General features: G+C 34.6%; 1 protein-coding gene across 1 annotated transcript in view; it reads right to left on the reverse strand.

The window, feature by feature from the left end:
- Positions 1-24067, reverse strand: part of CNBD1 (cyclic nucleotide binding domain containing 1) — a 594524-nt gene that overhangs the window by 162144 nt on the left and 408313 nt on the right. The window contains exons 7-8 of the mRNA XM_050801223.1: positions 15252-15389; positions 13428-13560 (exon numbers count right to left, since the gene is read on the reverse strand). Coding sequence (XP_050657180.1) covers positions 13428-13560; positions 15252-15389 — 271 coding nt within the window. The remainder of the gene's footprint in view (positions 1-13427; positions 13561-15251; positions 15390-24067) is intronic.

A 24067-nucleotide genomic window follows, 5' to 3' on the forward strand; every position in this document is an offset into this window, starting at 1 on the left:
ATGGGCTAAGAAAACTCTTCCTGTTTCCCTTTCACTATATTTTTCATTTTTTTCTCCATATTTCTAGGCCATTGGCCCTATTTATAATCCAAGCTCGAGTATATGATTTCAGAATGTTATATGTGGACGGAGAAGGGAACAGAGAGATGGACGATCACTGCATATACATAGTTTTGCTGGTTGTTCACTGCACAAGGACACCTGGCTGCAGGGTGTGGTGTGGCTGAAATCCAGCTGATGATCTTACCACTATGTGTTCCCTAGCATAGGGCCACATCTGCCACAAGAAAGTAGTACCTTTTTCTAACATACACCCAGGTGACAAATGATCTGGGACAATTTTTATAGCTATTGCTTACTTTGTCTCATATTTGGACTGAGTTTTCAGCCCTCATTCTGGTCTTCTCCAACAAACGAGGAACGCAATTAACTTATCAAATTAACAATCCAAAATCCTTTTAATCTATGATTTTCTGGGAAATGCATTTGGATCTAATTCAGGACTGCAAGTTCCCAAAGACGTATTTCATTTACATGAAAACTAGGGAAAGTCTATGTGAACAGTAGGAGAAGATGGAATGCTGTGAGGTGCTTTTTAACCATATGGCTATTTCTTTCTGTTTATTATAGCAATAAATGCTTCTTAAAACACCACTTTGGCATTTCTTTCCGAAAGAGAGAGTGAAGGAAAATCTACAAACTGTATTGTGATCAAACACGACCATCGGGACTAGAGAAACACGGCCAGGAGACGGGACAGGGGAGAAAATGTTGAAGGAGAGGAAGGAAGGTTAATCCTGAGACTCACAAAAGCAAATATTTGGAAAAAGTGGAATAGAGAACTGGCTTGAGTTTACAAATGCATAAATAAACCCCAGATTTTTGTACTGACTGGAGTCGTGATACTCTTACCTCTGCAAACCCATAGGCAGTTGCTTCAGACTTTTCCAAACACTAGAAAACCTCTTGAAGAAATCACATAATGTAACAGAAAGAAGATTTATTTTCACATTTATCAGTTCTGGATTTCAAACATGACATTTACCAAAAGTCTAACCTTGGAATGGTAAACGTTTGAGATTGAGTTTCTCTATTAATAAAGCAAATATACTTTTCTGATAGCGGTTTTGAGAAGTAAATGAGACAATGTGTGTGAAAGTAACTAGAAAGTAGCTGACACAGAGTAGATGTTCAATAAATGGCTGATTTTTCCCATACCCAATCTTTTGGACAAAGCAAAGAAACCAAGGCACATTTGGGCCAGGCATGATGGCTCACATCTGTAATCCCAGCACTTTGGGAGGCCGAGGTGGGTGAATCAAAAGGTCAGGAGTTCGAGACCAGCCTGGCCAACATGGTGAAACCTCATCTCTACTAAAACTACAAAAAGTTAGCTGGGCCTCATGGCAGGCACCTGTAATCCTGGCTACTCAGGAGGCTGAAGCAGGAGAATCACTTGAATCCTGGAGGGGAAAGTTGCAGTAAGCCAAGATTGTGCCACTGTACTCCAGTCCGAGCGACAATGAGAGGCTCTGTCTCAAAAAGAAAAAAAAAAGAAAAGAAAAGAAAAAAGAAAAGAAAAAGAGAAAAGAAACCATGGCACATTTGAAGCTAAAGGAATATCCATTTATGTTGTTCAATGGATCAAGGTGTAGTGGTCATGGGGAGAGGAGTAGCCCCTCATTTTCAGAAGCAGAGAAGGATACTTTAAGTCCTCCACTGCGCTTACAGGTACCGTGATTTAACAAGGTCTTGTGCCTTGTCCTGGGAACCTAAGCAGTCAGTACTATTTTCTTGAGGGGAGGGGAATACTATAGATTTCAAATTTATGACACCATGAATCTATATAATTTTTAAACTATAAACATGCATAATCTATTTGCAAGTAGGGTAAAACTTTGTGGAATATAAAATTACCTTTATAATAAAAAATGTAGCAATGTAGTTACAATAACAATAATAAAAGCAGATTTACAAAAAATTTGAAAATTACTTTCTCAAATAATTGTTATAAGATGCCTGTAAATATTGTTTCCCGATGTATTTAAAATAAAGTTCAGCTCATACAAATTTATATTAATAATAAAGCTCTTATTAATATGTTAATAATGTCTATATTAATAGGGCTCTTATTAATATAGATAATGTAGAGAGAATATATAGAATATATAATTCTAGATAAAATAAAGAATTCTAGATAGAATATAGAGATATAAACATCACTTCATGAAGCCCAGTAGCATCCATAAAGATCTAAGATATTTAATTCATAATCCTGGTATCTTGACAGATTTATTAGTACAACATAGTTTATTTTAAAATGAAAATTAAAATATTATAGGTAAATATGTTTTCATTTTCTTGAGATAATCTTCACACACACACACCCCACATTCTCACAAATGCATCCTTAAATGTGTGATTACAAACAAATTAGGGACATTCAAATATCAGAGTAAGAAAAAAACCTATATTGACATGGTTCACTCTCTTAGCTCTAGTTACTTTTTAGGAAGTTATTATTAAAATGATTTATAAGATTTTTTAAAAAGAAATCATAGTTAATCTTTACTGATAGCTTTAAAAATTGATATCTATGTATCTGTTATGCCAATATTTTTGCCTCTTTTTCTGTTTTACAGTTTCAGAAAGAGTATTGTATATTCTAAGACTGTGCTATCCCATATGGTAGCTGCTAGCCACATGTAGCTATTGAGCATTTAAAATGTGGCAAGGTCAAATAGAGATACACTGTAAGTGTAAAATAACACTGGATTTTGAAGACTTAATATGAAAACAAAATATGAAAAATGTACAAAGTGTCTAATTAGTAATTTTTATGTTGGTCACATATTAGATATGTATATGTGTTACATAAAATATATTATTTAATTTTTTACTTTTTTTTTTTTTTTTTTGGAGACGGAGTCTTCCTCAGTCACCCGGGCTGGAGTGCAGCGGCATGATCTCAGCTCACTGCAAGCTCTGCCTCCTGGGTTCAGGCCATTCTCCTGCCTCAGCCTCCCAAGTAGCTGGGACTACAGGTGGCCACCACCACTCCTGGCTAATATTTTTGTGTGTGAGTGTGTGTGTATTTTTAGTAGAGACAGGGTTTCACCATGTTAGCCAGGATGGTCTTGATCTCCTGACCTCGTGATTAGCCCACCTCGGCCACCCAAAGTGCTGGGATTACAGGCATGAGCCACTGCGCCAGTCTACTTTTTTACTTTTTAAATGTAGCTGCTAGAAAATTTAAAATGATATATGTGGCTTGCATTATATTTCTGTACTTATTGGCCTAAGATACTTCCTCAAACCATATATTATTACATTATGATACTTTATGAATTGTAGCCTGTTTTATGATTTAAAGCCTTATTTCTCTTTTTATAGACATCAGATATACAAAGGAAATGAATTCAGTGATCATTGGTCATGACAGCATTACCAAAGTATATAGACATATATATACACACACACCAAATTATATAGACATATATATATATATATAGACACTAATTACTTTTGCAACAGTCAATCTTGCTTCTTTATGTCCTCTTGTTAAACATACTCAGGATGTCACCATTCACAAAGACACCTTTTAGCCTTATTTACTTTTACACCCTAATGACCTGTCCTTAGAATTTGGAAGCAAGTAAGAACTTCTTTTCCATTTTCACTTCTTCCCCCTTTCTCCCTCCTCTACATACCTAACTGACTACTTCTATTATCTGGGGCTCTATCTTTATTCATTTTTATTCCTCCAAATGTTAAGAAATTTTCCATGCAGAAGGCATTCCCAAACACTTGTATTGCCAAAGTTCATAAAAACGGTCAAACCTAAGATGGCAAAGACTTATGCTAATGCACTCCAATGGGCAGAAGACAGGAATGGTGGATCGCAACATCCAATATGAATTGCTTCTTTATTAAAAAGATTGTTTTAGGTTTTTAGAAATCAAATTGTATTATAATTGTACCTATTTATTTATTTCATTATAAACATATATACTTATTATAGAATGTCTAGAATATACAGGAAAGCAGGAAAAAAGGCAATCAATAGCACCAAGCAGCAATAATCATTGTTAACAGTTTGCTTATACACAATATTCATAGTGAAACATAAGAGTTCACATTTTAAAAAGTTCTACTTTGGAAATTTTAGTAGAAATCACTTTTATTAAAATGAATGGTATTTGTAATTCAGCATTTCTCTAGATTTAAATGTTCACATATTTGTTTTGCTTAGAGAAAAAAAGTTTCAAATTTATTTTTAAATAGTTTGCTTCAAATGTGAGAAAATGAAATTATGCAGTTTTATTTTTTAGGTGAAGAGAAATGCAGCTTTCCTTCTAAATGTCAGAAGATACAGTACTAAAAGTTAATTGTAATAATAGGAAATACAGTTTATGTCATGACAAAATAAAGAAGCAATGGTCAATTGCCGGAAGTAGAAAGAGGTAGAAAAAAGAGTTCTATAAAGAGCTTCAGGAGTTGCCTGGGTTACTGATGAAAAGCTCTATCTGCTCATGGGGAATTTGAATAGATGAGTGTTCCATTATTAAAAGGTGTTTAATTTTATCTTATCTACTTCTGAGGGATTTGAATTAATTAAATAAATTTTTAATTTATTTTAATTTAATTATTATATAGCAGCTGGATAATTATTTAAATAAGCAGTACTTTTTTAACTTTACATAACTAATATACTGTTCACCTTTATCATATTATTAATAAAATCAGAAGGCTAAATTCTGAGTAAGAAATTAAACTATATACTTTCTACAAAGTATGTTTGAAGTATTCTATAGATATAAATATGTTTGCCAAATTCAAAACTGATTGAAAACAAAATCAGTGATTCTGTTGTGCATTGTTGTACTATAACATTATATTTTAATGATATTTCTAGACATAATACTTTTGAGGTAAATTATTAAAGCTTCTATGGTAATAATAGTAGAAGCTCTTTCCAGAGAATGTTAATGAAATTATTAAATTTTACATAGTCATTACACATTTCTATTACTAATTATTACTCTACCAAAAAGGTATACTACGAAATCATAAGAAAACAGTTATTTAAAAAAGAAGCTTCATGGAAAATAAATTGAAGGTTCTTGAATTGTTAAAAAAAAAAAAATCTAGCAGAAAAGTCAATGTTGAGGTACTGGATTATATTTAATTAATCTTGATAAATATTATTTAGAAAACAAAAAAATCCATATATGCTGAATTTGTACCTTTAGATGATCAATATCACCATAAATCCTTTCATAGTAAAAATATATATATATTACAGATAAAGCTGAAAAAATGGTAAACAGGCTCATAAGAAGCCTTGGGAGCATTTGCAAAATGGCAATAGCCAAAGTGCTTGAGTTTTAATGATAAAAGTAAGAGTAAAGGGAAAATAACGTTAATTAAGACTGTCAATGAAAACATGAATATAAATATCTTTCTACACATGAAGTGAGTCATTCAGGAAACTATCTTTATCCTTGGGCTTTGGGTAGGAAAATAAAAGCAACTCTCTTCTGAACATTGATAAATAGTGGCCTGTACTCACAAAAGACTTTGGAGACAGTGAGAAATACCAGGAAATGTGTATTCTAATGCTGCAGGTGGTGGGTGAGAGCACAGGTTCATTTAAACCCATGCTTGAGAATCCCTTCTCAGTGTCAGATGTGTGTTTAAACTGATATCCACAGACATATGCATCTGTGCAGCAACAGAGTACTCTGGTAGAGATCTGAAAAAACAAAACATCCCCAACATGCATAGACTGTCAGCATTGCAAAGAAGAAGAGGAAATGTATTTGAAAAGATCTATTCTGTACAATACTCCTGAATAATGAAAATATTCCTCATATTAATTTATTTCCATTATTACTGTCACTACTGCCTCTTATCTCCATTGCCTCTCATCTCTTTGCCTCTGGTACTACCAAAATTGACTTCTAATTGTTCTGGTTTTCTAGTACCTCTCTCCTTTCAACTATCACTCATATTGCTCTGCTGTTCCCCTAAACTTTGACTTTTTCAGGTCTCTTCTGTTATTCAAAACCTTTAATGATGTCAAATTGTCTGTAAGTTAAAGCCCAAGAATATGAATATGGTATTTAAAATGCCTGAGACTACAGAAAGTCTTACTGATCTCCCAATGCTCATGAATATTCATCTGATTAAATTGGACTGTTTGATCAACTTTTCTAAAGCAAGATCTGCAAAAACCATATATTGGCTTATGCTATTTTTCCTGCCTAGCATTATCACTCCTACTTTCAGTTCAACCACATCCAAAAAATCCTCTCTCCCATTCAGTTTCTACTGTGTCTGTGATATTTATTATGTTATATAATATATATGTCCATGAGGTAGTGAAAATCATTTTAAGACATGATATTTTGATCTATCTCACTTGTTTAACAATCACACTTTTTTGTATTTTTCTAATTATTAAATCTTTGAGATAAAAAAGGAAAGCTCAAACTGTCCTACATAGTAAGGACTACAGTGTAGCTACTCAAGCATTTAAGTGATTTTATTTTATTTTTGAGACGGAATCTTGCTCTGTCACCCAGGCTGGAGTGCTGCAGCATGATCTCAGCTCACTGCAATCTCCGCCTCCTGGTTCAAGAGATTCTCCTGCCTCAACCTCCTAAGTAGCTGGGATTACAGGCGCCTGCCACAGGGCCAGGCTAATTTTTGTACTTTTAGTAGAGACAGGGTTTTGCCATGTTGTCCAGGCTAGTCTCGAGCTCCTGACCTCAGGTGGTCCGCCCGCCTTGGCCTCCCAAAGTGCTGGGATTATGGGTGTGAGCCACTGTGCCCGGCATGACTTTAAGTGATTTTAAAATGTATTTCTTTTCATTGCCACGACAAAAGCAATTAGCAAGGTGTTCTGTACACAGATGTTAAAAATATGAAGAACAAACTTCATATTTCTTATGAAAAAAATTATTTTCTCAAATGAAAAATTTTTGAAAAAAGTAGTTATTCACAAAGGAGATCATTGGTAGAATGAACACCCAGTGCACAGTCCTTTGTTCCTAGGTACAGACAGCAGACTCTTGCTATCTAATTTCAATAAAAAATGGTTTATCAGAGGGTGTTAGGAAGCTCTAGTAGGGCCATAAAACTAGAATTCAATAATATAGAGCAAGAAAATACAGTAGCTAGCGGAAATGCCCACTCACAACACAGAGCTCTTCTAAAGGAAACCTCACTCCTGCGGCTGTGTGTCACTCATCATGTGTGATACAGGGGATGAACTTTAGAACCACCATGCTCATCACCATGTTCATCACCATGCTTGCAAGGAGAGTGGCTCCTGACTTCTTCCAAATACTGTAGAGAAATACACACTGGGCAGAATGGAGGCCACAATCAAAATTAAAACTTTTACAAAGGATTCTAGAATATGTAGTCTTTAGTTGTTTTTAGCTTTCACAGGTTGGTTAGAAGTGTTTGGAAGGGGCATTCAGCCATATAATGTACAGTATTCATCATTCGCCAAAATTTTTTCTTACAGTTGTATTAATAAGAACAATATGCATGATGACAAACTTAAGAAGGAGGGAGATTATACTTCAATTACATTTATCAGTGATCATTCCATTTCTCATACCCCATGTAGTAGAAAGCTTGCTGCATGCATAGTGAGAATTAAACATGATGACCAAAAATGAAAATTAGTTGATAGATTCTACAAATATTTTACTCCTGGTGATTCACTGAAGAGAATAGACTTCCTTTAACTATTGTTGTCCTTAATGCCGTGCTAATGTTTTCCTTATTTAACCTCACCTTAAATCCAAATTGCCTTTATTCTTCCTGGATTGTGAGTTTAAGACAGTATAACCTTTCAGCATTATCAATGGTTGATTTATTGCAACGATGCAATTCTGTAAAATGTCTCAAAGATAGCAAAGCAAAGCAACACACTGTGTTTTAATCAGGAGATTTATCAATAAATGTATTAAGATATTTTAAGATTGAATTAATGATAGCATTTTCCTCAAACAGAGAAAATTAATGCTAAGTGTTAATACAACCCATATGTACTGACCAGCAAAGAGTTAAATTTTCTTTTGGAAGAAAAAAGTCATAACTTTGGTCTAAGGGTAAACACTGACATCAAAATATTCATTAACTCATCAACAATATTTTCAAGGGCTTGTAAATTCTAGATACTTGTTGGGTACTAAAAAATAAGATGGTCTCATTCCAAAGAAACTGTAAGTCTAGTGGAAAAACTGACCCTTAAACTATTAATTATGACATAGCACAATGAGTGTTAAGATAGTACAAGGAAAGCCAGGCATGGTGGCATGTGCCTTTAGTCTCAGCTACTCGAATGGCTGAGGTGGAATGATCACTTGAGCCCACGAGTTTGAGTCCAGCCTGGGCAATATAATAAGACCTTGTCCCCCCGCCCCCTGTCCCCCACCAAAAAAAAAAAAAAGGTGATTACCAAAATAAGATAGGACAGGAGTTAGAAAACTTTACACCATGGACCAAATCTGACCCAAGGCCATTTTTTTTTTTTTTTTTTAATAACACTACAACTAAGGATGATTCTTACATTGTTAAAGGCTTTAAAAAGAAGAAGCGGGTGGATATGTAACAGAGGCACTATATGACCTACAAAGCTAATATTTAGTATCTGCTCTTTAGCAGAAAAAGTTCGTTGACCCTCATAGAGACAAAGAGGCATCTCTGCAAGCAAACAAAGAGCAATAGAATCTCAACTGGTCCAGAAAACATTATCTTAACAATAGTAAATGTCCTGAAATGAGGGGCAAGTAACTTCTCCAGGAAGAGGGAACAATATATGTAAAAGGCCTTAATGGCGATAGTGACATAGAAGAACTAATGAAAGTCCAGGTTGGCAGAAACACGAACGAAAAAGGAGAAGAATTATTAAAATTAAAACTTTGAGATATAGGTATGACCTAGATATAAATGGCCTTTCAAACTATATTAAGGATTTTGCATTTTACCTGAATAACAATGAGAGGACATTAACTATTTCTAAGTGGGTGAATAACAAGAAAAACTTTAAAACTGATTATCATAGCTAACAATATCGTAGAAAGGGAGTCAGAAACAGAAGAGATTAGTAGCAAACAGGGCTTTAAAGTATGTGACAGAAAATTCTAGTATTAGGTAAGAAAATAAGCAAACAGACACATTATACTAAAACTTCTTTAAGCGAAAGACAAGGAGAAAATATTGAAACCAGCAAGCAAAAGCCTTGTCACTTATAAGTGAATCCCAAAAAGATTAACAGCTGTCTTCTCATCAGAAACAATAATAGAAGCCAGAATAAAGTGGGATTGCATTTTTAAAATATACAAAATAACCCAATTTCAACTTCAAATCCTATACCCTGCAAAGCTGTCTTTCAAAAGTAAAGGAGAAATGAAGAAATTCTCAGTAAAAGAAAACCTGGCAGTATTTGTTACTAGCATATACTCCCTCAAAGAAATACTAAAAAAAGTTCTTCAGTCTGCAAACAAGCATCCTCACATAAAATTTTAATCCACATGAAAAATCAAAACATACCACTAAAGGTAAATGTGCAATTATAAAAGGTAAGATAAATACATATTTCTTATCCATTCTTCTCTTACTCATAGTGACTGTGTGAAATAATATGTGTATAATGTTGTTGGATATATAACATATAGAAATATTATATATTTGCCAATAGCAGCATAAGAAAGCAGGTGGGAGAAAACTGATACTGAACTAAGGAAAGCATATCAGATGGCAACTTGAGTCCACAGGAACAAATAAAAAGGACTAGAAATGGTAAATAAGATGTCTAATATAATGAACACTATAAATATATATTTGATTTCTTTTTTCTCTGTTTTTGAGACATAACTTTATATATTGTTGAATTTGTAACATACATAGCTGCAATCTGTATAATAGCAATAACATATAAAGGAGGAAATGGAAATAGAGCTATATAAGAGTCATATTTAAAACTGGAATAAAGTTAGTAAAAATCTGAAGTAGATTCTGCTGAATTGAAATGTATATGGTAAGCCCTAAAGCAACCATAAAAAATAACAAATATGGTGAAAAATTATTAAAAGAATGCTACACTAGAAAATATTGTCCAACACAAAAGAGACCAGTGAAGGATGAATGAAGGAACAAAAAGGCATCAGCATCACACGTACTTGAATCACTGGCACCTCCAGGTATCAAACTGGTTCTGGGATGCTCAAAGAGTGCCTCATGGGACTAAGACTTTTGATTCCCTGTAGAGTAAATTAAACTGGAAGAGACTGATGTCAAAAGGTTGAAGGGATGTAGACCCTATGTATTTTGTGACTGAAATACTCCACTTTTGGTTTCAGATAACTAGATATAATTTTGACTATTATTATTGTTACTATTATGATTTTCACATGTTTTATCTTTCTGCACTAAATTTGTTGATGTAATTTTTTTAGGTTTTCCAATTATCATGTTTGCTATATCAAATCCTACCTGGAGAAAGATGGGGGCATACTGACATTAGCAAGAAAACAACAAAATATGCATAAATAGTTAAATGTTTGCCAAGTCAGTTTACCATTTTTTATTATATTCATGATACACATGGGAACGAGGTGATTAGTGACCTAAGCTGGTTGTCACTTTCAAGTCATCCACATCTTGAAAGAATAACAACTGGGAAGACTTGTTATAAACTAGACACACCCAAATGATAAGCAACACTGTACATATTCACTACAATAAGGTTCCCTTAGCATATGAAGCAAAAGTAGGAAGACTTAAGAAGTTAACAAAGCAAATAGAGTCAGATACAAGCTTTACTTATTTCATTGATTGCCAAGGATTAATCCTAAACTCTGTCAAGCTTTTGAATAATTAACTAAATCCCTCTGAAACTCTATCTACTATACATATTTAAAATAAGATCAAAACACACATAATTATGCTTTGGAAATCATACTACTGCTAATTTTCAACCCAGATAATAAAAGTGTAATTTGAGCTACATTCTCTACATTCTCTGATAAAAATTCAAACTAAATCTTGAGTAAACAGTCAGGAAGTATTATAATCCAATTCTTCTCTTTGATATATCAAGTTTGTCACTATCATAAAAGAAAATTAGATGAATTTGACAGGGTTTATTCTTCACATAGGTATATTTATTTATAAAAACTACAGTCTTTCAGAACCCATAGGGCTTTGATGATTATCAGATGAAACTGTCAATCTTCTCTAAGGAAGATAAATATTTTCTAAAACTATGAAAGTACCACACATTTATATGTTTGGGAATAGGTGAGAAAACAATATTATTTTGACTTATTCAATAGACTCACAGACTGTCCAATGCAATTGGTAGTTTAACAAACACCACCATTTATTTTTCAAGATACTTACCAAAAAGAACTTGAATTCAATATTAGTCTAGGAAACAGTATGTTAACTTTCTCAGTATCTTTTTAGCTCTTTGATGCAAAATTTTAGTATTTTTGATTGATATTTTAGATCAAAAGAGAGATTATTATCATTAGTAATCAAATATATTAAAACACATAATCATTCTCCCCTTTCCAAATTTCATATTCTTTTGGATCACCTAATTTAAAATATCTTTATGATGGTCTCTTTCCTCCTTTTTAATCAACTCAAAAATATTAATATAATGATAGATTGGCAAGGATTGGATATTATATTTTTATTAAAAGCCTGTTAGAGAGGCAAGGATCAAAATTTGATATTTCTGATACAAAGTGGAAAACCTGTGACAAAACCGTGACAAATCCAAAACAACCATAAAAAATAAAGCAACCATGAAAAATAACAAATATGGTGAAAAAATATTAACAGAATTAATATGCTACGTTAGAAAATATTGTCCAAAACAAAAGAGAGCAGTGAAGGATGAATGAAGGAACAAAAAGGCATCACCATCACAGGTACTTGAATCACTGGCACCTCGAGGTATCAAACTGGTTCTGAGATGCTCATCTGTTTCTATGTAATGAACATGGGGAATTTAGAAATATTCAATTCCCGATTTTTTACAAGTCAGTTTACTACTTGCCTTCCATTTGTACTTTTGGTTAAAAAAAAATGCCATTTATAACTAATCAGGAAAAATACGTCATAAACAAAAGCATCATATTACAAATATTCAAATTTATGAGCAAAAATAGTTATTTGACTAAACATGGATTAAATGCTACATCTCAAAAACATGATAAATAAAATATAAATGCAAGCAGTAGAAGGAAATTTGGAACAAATATGAGAAATGTTTTAGATTCTCACCAAATTTAAGTGGTTTATTAGAGTATTCCTGTTTTTGAAGGATAAACTTCCCCTAATTATATTTACTTTTTTTCAATAAAAGAACTCCTGGTGTGCTGAACCTCATTTTCCTATGTTACAGTGTTTCCTTCAAAGGATACCTTAGCCAGATTTCATAAATACTCTGCCATGTTTTTATAGTTGCTGCCCAGAATTTACCAATTAGATTCATTTGTTTTAGAATTTTAATCTCAAACTTAAATTAAAAATGTCCCTCACTATAATTGTGGCTTTGCAGACTTGGGGTAGAAATATTTCTTTCAAACACTTCTTCTTCCATTATAATGTTAAGTTCTGGCTCCTTCACTGGCTGTGAGGAAAGAGAGGCGAGGTTACCATCCTCTCTCTGTTATCTGTGGCTGTCTCTCATGAAGCAATTGTGTTTCGTTACCAAAAGAGACCTAAAGCTCTGGCCCATCCTACCACAGCTCCTCTTGGGTTGGCAACCCTTGTTAAATTGGCTTTCATAGATGGACAAATCATGCAAAATGGCTCAATACCACCTACACTTTTTGTGTACACATAATGCAGGAAATCCGTGCATCCTTGCTATGCTGAATGTTGAAAATGTAGGTGCTTCACTGCTACTTTCTCTTATCTAGGCCTCACTCATTCTCCATAATTATTTTTTTCCATGGCTAATATGTGTAGCACAAGTACAGATTAGCAAACTTGCTGCTTAAATAGTTATCCACCCAGGAAAAAGGAAAAGAAAAAATGGTTTTTTTCCCTTTTCTCTCGTGTGAGTGGCTATACCCTCTAGTATTTCTCCTTTTCAGTTTGGCCCTTATAGTAACCGTCAGGGTGGGGCAAGAGGGGAACAGTTACAGGGAGTAGAGGGAGATGTTAAAGTAAGGTTAGTCCTGAGGCCACTCTTCAAGCCAGTACAGTATCACTTTTAATGAAAAGCAAGAAATAATCTAAATGTCCAATTCAAATGTTATTATCAAATAAATTAGAGAATATTTATATGAAGAAATATTGTATAAAATGTTACAACTATGAAGAATTTCAATTCCAATAATATAACAGAATGCAAACAAAATGATCCAAAATTGCATTAAACTCACCATGACCTGGAGGAAATTTTTTCCATTTAAGGAGTGCAATTAGCTCATATATGGATAAAGTAGGCCATTCCTCATAATAAGGACACATATGGATTAATTTCAACTTTTGCATATTTTCAATTTTTATTTTTTCCTGAAATAGAATGTCATTATCAAATTTTTAATAATAGGCCATTTAAAATCAAAGAAATAGCAAATAGATAAATGGTGAGAGAAGTAAAATAAAGGCCATAGGAATAAAAGTTAGTATAAGATACATTTGAATTTTATCAGAGCATCACTCTGTGGCCATATAGACATATTAAAATGTTAATCTTCAGATCTACTTACTAAAATTATATTTGCTCACCTTTCATTATATATTATACTTCTATAAATGTTTTAGGAGTTTTTTAAAACCCTGTCATAGTCAAGATTAAACTGAAAAGTTGTGTTTGATAAAATCAAGTAACTGGTACTGATATTTGGGAAATAAAAACAAAACATACAGAATTTTTTGTTAAAGCCAGCCACTCTGAAAATCAAAACAAATGAACATTAAGGATTTAGAATAATGTTGAATTCTGAGAGAATTACCTGTACTACTGACACTGGGACCACTAAATCACAAGAAATCCCCACCATTGGAGACCCAAGAAGATGGGTGTCTTCTCAACTCCACTCCACATGAGCACTGAACCATGGCTTACACCAGCTTTCTGCAGGACCTGCATCTGGCTTAAGCTCATTTTTAAAAAGATGAAACAGCAGGATCATGGAAACCTTTCAATCCCATTATTTTTTGTTTATTTATTTTTGAGATGGAGTTTCACTCTTGTTGCCCAGGCTGGAGTGCAATGGTGCGATCTCACCTCACCGCAAACTCCACTTCCCGGATTCAAGCAATTCTTCTGCCTCAGCCTCCTCAGTTGCTGGTATTACAGGCATGCACCACCACATCCGGCTAATTTTGTATTTTTAGTAGAGACAGGGTTTCCCCATGTTGGTCAGGCTGGTCTCCATCCCTACCTCAGGTGATCTGCCTGCCTTGGTCTCCTGAAGTGCTGGGATTACAGGGATGTGCCACCACACCCAGCTAATTTTGTCTTTTTAGTAGAGATGGGGTTTCTCCATGTCAGTCAGGCTGGTCTCGAGCTCTCTACCTCAGGTCATCTACCTGCCTCGGCCTCCCAAAGTACTGGGATTACAGGCGTGAGCCACCGCCCCCAGCCTCAATTCCATTATTTATACAAACTTCCTCTGCTATCCAAAGTAGGAGAAATAGGAGTCAAGAAAAAATTTGGATTTGATTAGAAGAGAATAAATTATTAAACTTTAGGTAAATGAGTATCTTAAAGCTGCAGAATTAAGGAATCAGAATAAGTTGTTATCACTTATTCATCCAGCTCTGAGTTTGATGTTTGTTGTATAATTATGAAATATCATGCCAATCCCATTCAAGTATTTTTCCTCCTTAAGTAGACTATAGAGACTGGGAAAGCAGCAGTACTATTATCCATCTTATTATTCTAGTATTCTTAGCATATGACATGTTGTGAACATGCAAAACACATATTTGGTGACTGAATGAATGCGTTTGAAATTAATGAAAAGCCAAAGGGTATTCTAAAATTACCTAAAATATATTCATTGAGACCTTTGTTTACACTTTACCTATCACCAGCACTCTTAAGTGATTTTCGTCAAATAAACCACCTTTTTAATGTCTCTAGCTTAAGTTAAAGTTAAAAATAAAACAGATAATGGATATCTTTGTCTACAGAAGCAAAATACAGCTTGAGTTTATGCCCAATTTCTGTTTATATATAATATTAGATATCATACCTCCTTTATCTTTGCATATCCCTTTGCTGGGATTTTAAGAATTTCACAATCGTCTTCTGTCACCACTGAGAACATCTGTGTTCCCGATTCAATCTGAGGTATAACTTCCAGAGTTCCAAAGGTACTCCATTTGCTAAGCTGTAAAAATACCAGAGACAATTTAATGTTTATTACCACTCACCAACATAAAAATGCCAGTGAAGGACTGGATTGTAGGTCAAGCTTTCATTCAATGAAAGAGGAGATTCTAAACTGTCTTTGCATGGATGGCTCCTACTACTTCTGCTCAATGTCACTTCCCAAGGCAAGAGAAATGGTCATTCTTTTCATCGATATGAAGAAAATAACATTAAAAATCTTCTGTTTTATTCAGTAATTTAAAGTGCCTATTACAGCGCTTGGAATATAGCAGCCATTCAATACATAGTAGTTGAAAGAATGAAGAAATATTGTAAACTTATATATATGATCTTCTGTTTGTTTTATTATCACATGTTGGTAGTATTCAGTAATAACAAAAATGAATAAAATGTTAAACAGTATATAAACCATTAATATATATTTATGGATGATTGCTTAATTTAATATGTAAATGATAAATATTAGGCATGGAAAAATGTTACTACTAGAATACATGTCATGAGTTATTAGGTTATAATGATATTACATATAGTTACATAGAGAACCTATATTTATATTTACCCAGGAAAAGTGGAGGGCATGTAAAGGATAAGGAGCATATTTTTTATGAGAGGCTAAGGAGCTTCTTAGGGAAAACATCACGTCAATATGCCTATCTAAGATGATATGGGAAAACTTCCATTTTTCTACTTCAAAACCATAGACTATTTTTCTTTTTAACTAAATGCATATCTGAGCTTGAATCTGCAAGTCCAAATTCATAGAGGAAATTTAAAATGTCAAACAGTCACAGCTGAGGCCAAAGTGGGCCACAGTCCTATCAAACCAGAATAAGGTCCCAAAGAACTGAGTTCTGAGGCTTGTTGTACATGTAGGAACAGGAGATGGGACTCAGATCCATGAAAGGCGAGAGACTGGAATTGTGCCTTCTTGCCTAAAGTCTAGGAACTTGGAGGATCACCCCAGTTGTGAAGTGGGGACAGGAAGAACTACATCCAGTATTTTATGAAAGCCACATAAAAGCTGGCTATCTAGCCGTGAAACTGGACAGAATTGTTAGAAAATCAAGAACCTAGGTTTGCAGCTTGAATGAGTACAGAGCATACACTTATGCACAGTAGAAGACCCAAAGCTGAAAAATGAATAAAACGCCTAGTACACAACTAGTAAAACTCCTAGGATCCAGGAAGGTATTATAAAAACTTAGCCTTATGTACAAATTCAGAGAGAAAGGAACTCCCACAGAGAGCAAGACTTGCTGATGACAAAATCATAATAAAAATAATTACAAGACACACAAATAAATAAACCCCTACAAAGGGAAGTCCATGAAGGAGAAAAAAGTTGAACAACCTAAAAGAAACTATAAACATTTAAAATTATGTAAACTATAAAAATCAGAACATGACATGATGGAAGCAAAAAGAGGTATTTTGGAAAAGAACAAAATAAAACTTCTGTAAATAATGGTCACAAAAATTTGTAGATTAAAGATAATTTTCAAAAGAATTCATTACATAGATAATATATAAGAAAATAATCTGGAATAAAATATAGAAGAAATGGAAATAAGAAGGGGGTTGTAATAGCTATAGAAGATAGATGGAGACCATTTAGCATATATCTAATAGAAATTCTAGAAGAAACTGAAAAGAATGGGAAAACGGTGATGCATAAGTGATAATGGCTGCAAGTTTTCCAGAGCTGAGAGAATAAGTGAGTCGTCCAAAGCAAGCAACACACAAAACTGAAAGATGAATTTGCTTTTGTATTCCTGCTCAGGATTTGGCATATTCTCCTAATCTTTCTCCTCTACTTGATCTCCTAGTTACAATCACATTAGCTCTCAATAATTTCAAGCAGATATTGTCCACTTACATATTTTTCAATTTATCTATTGTTTTAGGGCATTGGTTGGAATTACCTAATAAGTCATTATAAAAGCAAAACTATTCCATGACTTTGAACAATATTCTTAAGGATTTCTCTCTCAATTAATTAAAATATATCATCAGAGTCCCTAATATTAATAATTAGGAAATTATAAAACTTCCAATGCCCCTTACATACCCACTTATTTTAGTCAAATTATTTTTTAAAGTATTAATACTTATAATTGTTTTATGATTTCAATATTTTATTTTATTTATTTTTTATTATACTTTAAGTTCTAGGGTACATGTGAACAATGTGCAGGTTTTTTACATATGTATACCTGTGCCATGTTGGTGTGCTGCACCCATAAATATGTCAATTACATTAGGTATATCTCCTAATGCTATCCCACCCCCCTCCCCCAACCCCACAACAGGCCTCAGTGTGTGATGTTCCCCTGTGTCCAAGTGTTCTCATTGTTCAATTCCCACCTATGAGTGACAACATGCGGTGTTCAGTTTTCTGTTCTTGCGATAGTTTGCTGAGAATGATGGTTTTCAGCTGCATCCATGTCCCTACAAAGGACATGAACTTATCCTTTTTTAAGGCTGCATTGTATTCCATGGTGTATATGTGCCACATTTTCTTAATCCAGTCTGTCATTGATGGACATTTGGGTTGGTTCCAAGTCTTTGCTATTGTGAATAGTGCCACAATAAACATACATGTGCATGTGTCTTTAAAGAAGCATGATTTATAATCCTTTGGGTATATACGTAGTAATGGGATGGCTGGGTCAAATGGTATTTCTAGTTCTAGATCCTTGAGGAATCGCCACAATGTCTTCCACAATGGTTGAACTAGTTTACAGTCCCACCAACAGTGGAAAAGTGTTCCTATTTCTCCACATCCTCTCCAACACTGGTTGTTTGCTGACTTTTTAATGATCGCCATTCTAACTGGTGTGAGATGGTATCTCATTGTGGTTTTGATTTGCATTTCTCTGATGGCCAGTGATGATGAGCAATTTTTCATGTGTCTGTTGGCTACATAAATGTCTTCTTTTGAGAAGTGTCTGTTCATACCCTTTGCCCACTTTTTGATGGGGTTGTCTTTTTCTTGTAAATTTGTTTAAGTTCTTTGTAGGTTCTGGATATTAGCCCTTTGTAAGATGAGTAGATTGCAAAAATTTTCTCCCATTTTGTAGACTGCCTGTTCACTCTGATGGTAGTTTCTTTTGCTGTGCAGAAGCTCTTCAGTTTAATTGGATCCCATTTGTCAATTTTGGCTTTTGTTGCCATTGCTTTTGATGTTTCAGTCATGAAGCCCTTGCCCATGCCTATGACCTGAATGGTATTGCCTAGGTTTTCTTCTAGGGTTTTTATGGTTTTAGGTCTAACATTTAAGTCTCTAATCCATCTTGAATTAATTTTTGTATAAGGTGTAAGGAAGGGATCCAGTTTCAGCTTACTACATATGACTAGTCAGTTTTCTTAGCACCATTTATTAAATATGGAATCCTTGCACCATTTCTTGTTTTTGTCAGGTTTGTCAAAGATCAGATGGTTGTAGATGTATGGTACTATTTCTGAGGGCTCTGTTCTGTTCCATTGTTCTATATCTCTGTTTTGGTACCAGTACCATGCTGTTTTGGTTACTGTAGCCTTGTAGCATATCCATGAGCATGGAATGTTCTTCCATTTGTTTTTGTCCTCTTATTTCACTGAGCAGTGGTTTGTAGTTCTCCTTGAAGAGGTCCTTCACATCCCATGTAAGTTGTATTCCTAGGTATTTTATTCTCTTCGAAGCTATTGTGAATGGGATTTCACTCATGACTTGGCTCTCTGTTTGTCTGTTATTGGTGTATAAGAATGCTTGTGATTTTTGCACATTGATTTTGTATCCTGAGACTTTGCTGAAGTTGCTTATCAGCTTAAGGAGATTTTGGGCTGAGACAATGGGGTTTTCTAAATATACAATCATGTCATCTGCAAACAGGGACAATTTGACTTCCTCTTTTCCTAACTGAATACCCTTTATTCCTTTCTCTTGCCTGATTGCCCTAGCCAGAACTTCCAACACTATGTTGAATTGGAGTGGTGAGAGAGGGCATCCCTGTCTTGTGCCAGTTTTCAAGGGGAATGCTTCCAGTTTTTGCCCATTCAGTATGATATTGGCTGTGGGTTTGTCATAAATAGCTCTTATTATTTTGAGATATGTTCCATCAATACTGAATTTATTGAGAGTTTTTAGCATGAAGGGCTGTTGAATTTTGTCAAAGGTCTTTTCTGCATCTATTGAGATAATCATGTGGTTTTTGTCTGTGGTTCTGTTTATATGCTGGATTACATTTATTGATTTGTATATGTTGAACCAGCCTTGAATCCCAGGGATAAAGCCCACTTGATTATGATGGATAAGCTTTTTGATGTGTTGCTGGATTTGGTTTGCCAATATTTTATTGAGAATTTTTGCATCAATGTTCATCAGGGATATTGGTCTAAAATTCTCTTATTGTTGTGTTTCTGCCAGGTTTTAGTATCAGGATGATGTTGGCCTCATAAAATGAGTTAGGGAGGACTCCCTCTTTTTCTATTGATTGGAATAATTTCAGAAGGTATGGTACCAGGTCCTCCTTGTACCTCTGGAAGAATTTGGCTGTGAATCCATCTGGTCCTGGACTTTTTTTTCGTTGGTAGGCTATTAATTATTGCCTCAATTTCAGAGCCTGTTATTGGTCTATTCAGGGATTCAACTTCTTCCTGGTTTCATCTTGGGAGAGTGTATGTTTCCAGGAATTTATCCATTTCTTCTAGATTTTCTAGTTTATTTGCATAGAGATGTTTATAGTATTCTCTGATGGTAGTTTGTATTTTGTGGTGTCAGTGATGATATCACCTTTATCATTTTTTATTGCATCTATTTGATTCTTCTCTCTTTTCTTCTTTATTAGTCTTGCTAGCAGTCTATCAATTTTGTTGATCTTTTCAAAAAAACCAGCTCCTGGATTCATTGATTTTTTTGAAGGGTTTTTGTGTCTGTATCTCCTTCAGTTCTGCTCTGATCTTAGTTATTTCTTGCCTTCTGCTAGCTTTTGGATGTGTTTGCTGTTGCTTCCCTAGTTCCTTTAATTGTGATGTTAGGGTGTCACTTTTATATCTTTCCTGCTTTCTCTTGTGGGCATTTAGTGCTATAAATTTCCCTCTACACACTGCTTTAAATGTGTCCCAGAGATTCTGGTATGTTGTGTCTTTGTTCTCATTGTTTCAAAGAACATCTTTATTTCTGCCTTCATTTCATTATGTACCCAGTCATCATTCAGGAGCAGGTTGTTCAGTTTCCATGTAGTTGAGCAGTTTTGAGTGAGTTTCTTAACCCTGAGTTCTAGTGTGATTGCACTGTGGTCTGAGAGACAGTTTGTTATAATTTCTGTTGTTTTATATTTGCTGAGGAGTGCTTTACTTCCAACTATGTGATCAATTTTGGAATAAGTGTGATGTGGTGCTGAGAAGAATGTATATTTTGTTGATTCGGGGTGGAGAGTTCTGTAGATGTCTATTAGGTCCACTTGGTACAGAGTTTAGTTCAATCTCTGGATATACTTGTGAACTTTCTGTCTCGTTGATCTAATGTTGACAGTTGGGTGTTAGAGTCTCCCATTATTATTGTATGGGAGTCTAAGTCTCTTTGTAAGTCTCTAAGGACTTGCTTTATGAATCTGGGTGCTCCTGTATTGGGTGCATATACATTTAGAATAGTTAGCTCTTCTTGTTGAATTGATTCATTTACCATTATGTAATGGCCTTCTTTGTCTCTTTTGATCTTTGTTGGTTTAAAGTCTGTTTTATCAGAGACCAGGATTGCAACCCCTGCCTTTTTTGTTTTCCATTTACTTGGTAGGTCTTCCTCCATCCCTTTATTTTGAGCCTATGTGTATCTCTGTACGTGAGATGGGTCTCCTGAATACAGCAAACTGATAGGTCTTGATTCTTCATCCAATTTGCCAGTCTGTGGCTTTTAACTGGAGCATTTAGCCCATTTACATTTGCATTTAAGGTTAATATTGTTATGTGTGAATTTGATCCTGTCATTATGATGTTAGCTGGTTATTTTGCTCATTAGTCAATGCAGTTTCTTCCTAGCATCGATGATCTTTACATTTTGGCATGTTTTTGCAGTGGCTGGTACTGGTTGTTCCTTTCCATGTTTAGTGATTCCTTCAGCAGCTCTTGTAGGGCAGGCCTGGTGGTGACAAAATCTCTCAACTTTTGCTTGTCTGTAAATGATTTTATTTCTCCTTCACTTATGAAACATAGTTTGGCTGGATATAAAATTCTGGGTTGAAAATTATTTTCTTTAAGAATGTTGTAATAGCACTTTGGGAGGCCGAGACGGGCCCAGGAGATCGAGACCTCTGGCTAACACGGTGGCTAAAAAATACAAAAAAACTAGCCGGGAGAGGTTTGGGCGCCTGAGAGCTTCGGGAGGCTGAGGCAGGAGAATGGCCTGAACCCGGGAGGCGGGCTTCCCTTTGTGGCTGAACCGGCCACTTTCTCTCAGGGTGGCTGTCCAAAAAAAAAAAAAAAAAAAAAAAAAAAAAAAAAAAAAAAAGAATGTTGAATATTGGCCCCCACTTTTTTCCTTCACTTCAACTTTGGTGAATGGGCTTCCCTTTGACCATTTGTGTCTTGCCCTTAACATTTTTTCCTTCACTTCAACTTTGGTGAATCTGACCATTATGTGTCTTGGAGTTGCTCTTCTCGAGGAGTATCTTTGTGGCATTCTCTGTATTTCCTGAATTTGAATGTTGGCCTGCCTTGCTGGGTTGAGGAAGTTCTCCTGGATAATATCCTGAAAAGTGTTCTCCTACTTGGTTCCGGTCTCCCCGTCACTTTCAGGCACACCAATCAGACGTAGATTTGGTCTTTCCATATAGTCCCATATTTCTTGGAGGCTTTGTTCATTTCTTTTTGCTCTTTGTTCTCTAAACTTTTCTTCTTGCTTCATTTCATTCATTGGATCTTCAATCACTGATACCCTTTCTTCCAGTTGATTGAGTCACTTACTGAAGCTTGTGCATTTCTCACATTGTTCTCATGTCATGGTTTTAATCTCTATCAGGTCATTTAAGGACTTCTCTACATTGGTTATTCTAGTTAGCCATTCGTGAAATCTTTTTTCAAGGTTTTTAGCTTCTTTGCACTGGGTTCGTACTTCCTCCTCTAGCTCGGAAAAGTTTGATTGTCTGACGCCTTCTTCTCTCGACTCGTCATAGTCATTCTCCATCCAGCTTTGTTCCTTTGCTGGCGAGGATTTGCGTTTCTTTGGAGGGGGAGAGGCGCTCTGATTTTTAGAATTTCTAACTTTTTTGCACTGCTTTTTCCCCATCTTTGTGGTTTTATCTACCTTTAGTCTTTGATGATGGTGATGTACAGATGGGGTTTTGGTGTGGATGTCCTTTCTGTTTGTTAGTTTTCCTTCTAACGGTCAGGACCCTCAGCTGCAGGTCTGTTGGAATTTTCTTGAGGTCCACTCCAGACCCTGTTTGCCTGGGTATCAGCAGCCGGGGCTTCAGAAGAGTGAATATTGCTGAACAGCAAATGTTGCTGTCTGATCATTCCTCTGTAAGCTTCATTTCAGAGGTGCACCCGGCCATGTGAGGTGTGTGGTGTCAGTCTGCCCCTAGTGGGGGATGTCTCCCAGTTAGGCTACATGGGAGTCAGGGACCAACTTGAGCAGGCAGTCTGTCCATTCTCAGATCTCAAACTCCTCGCTGGGAGAACCACTACTTTCTTCAAAGCTTAAATTTTAAATTTTCAAATATTAAAAGAATTAATATTTATAATTTTCAATTTTGTTCTGTAAATATGGTTATCTTAAAGTGCTCAGGAAAAAATAACTTTCAACCTAGAATTTTTTATTTACTTGAAATAGCAATTTAGAGTAAGAGTAAAGAAACAAGATAATAATTTTAGACATTATATGAAACAAATGACTACAAGACGAATTTCAGCTAGAACAATACTGAATCCAAAATGGAGCACAAATAATTAGCTAAAAACATTGGTAAATGTAAATAGCATTATTGATATATAATAATTTTAAAATGACTAATATGGTATGCTTTTAAAATAAGAGAGATTTAAACTGCTTTCAAATACTAACTCAGAAGAGACAAGCAGAAAGTTAGAATTAAAATATTTGAGAATCTTTATATTCTTGGGCTAGGAAAGAAAGATATTGTATAGGTTTCTTTCAAATTACAAATTTAATTATATACAAGTTAAAAAAAGTACAATGACAAAAAAGTAAAGTGATGAAGTATGGGATATTTCCTATAACAATGGTAAATATAAAGAATAATACCTCAAATATCTAATATACATCTATAATTTGACTTAAAGAAGAGAAAATAACCAAAACAAACAGTTATTGAAAAATAGCAAAAATATTTTTAGAAGAAAAACTATTCCTAGAAGAGATGAACCAAATGACTCACACACAAAAGAAACCTGCTCAATCTCAGTAGGAGACAGAAAATTGTAATTAATGTCATAATGCCACATGGTTTTTATCCACCAGATTGAAAAAATTAAAGTCCTCTAACCTATGGGTTTAGGAAGATAACTTTCATTTATAACTCTGAAAACTGTAAAAACCTTCAAAAATGAGAAATTATCTGGCAATATCTATTAAAATAAACCAAAAAATGTATGCAATGTCTTACCCAGAAACCCATCTCCTAAGAATCTACCTTGTAGAAATAAATACATTTTAAGGAATTCAACCAAGTCTAAGTT

Source organism: Macaca thibetana, chromosome 8 (assembly GCF_024542745.1).
Source record: "Macaca thibetana thibetana isolate TM-01 chromosome 8, ASM2454274v1, whole genome shotgun sequence".
Lineage (NCBI taxonomy): Eukaryota > Metazoa > Chordata > Mammalia > Primates > Cercopithecidae > Macaca > Macaca thibetana.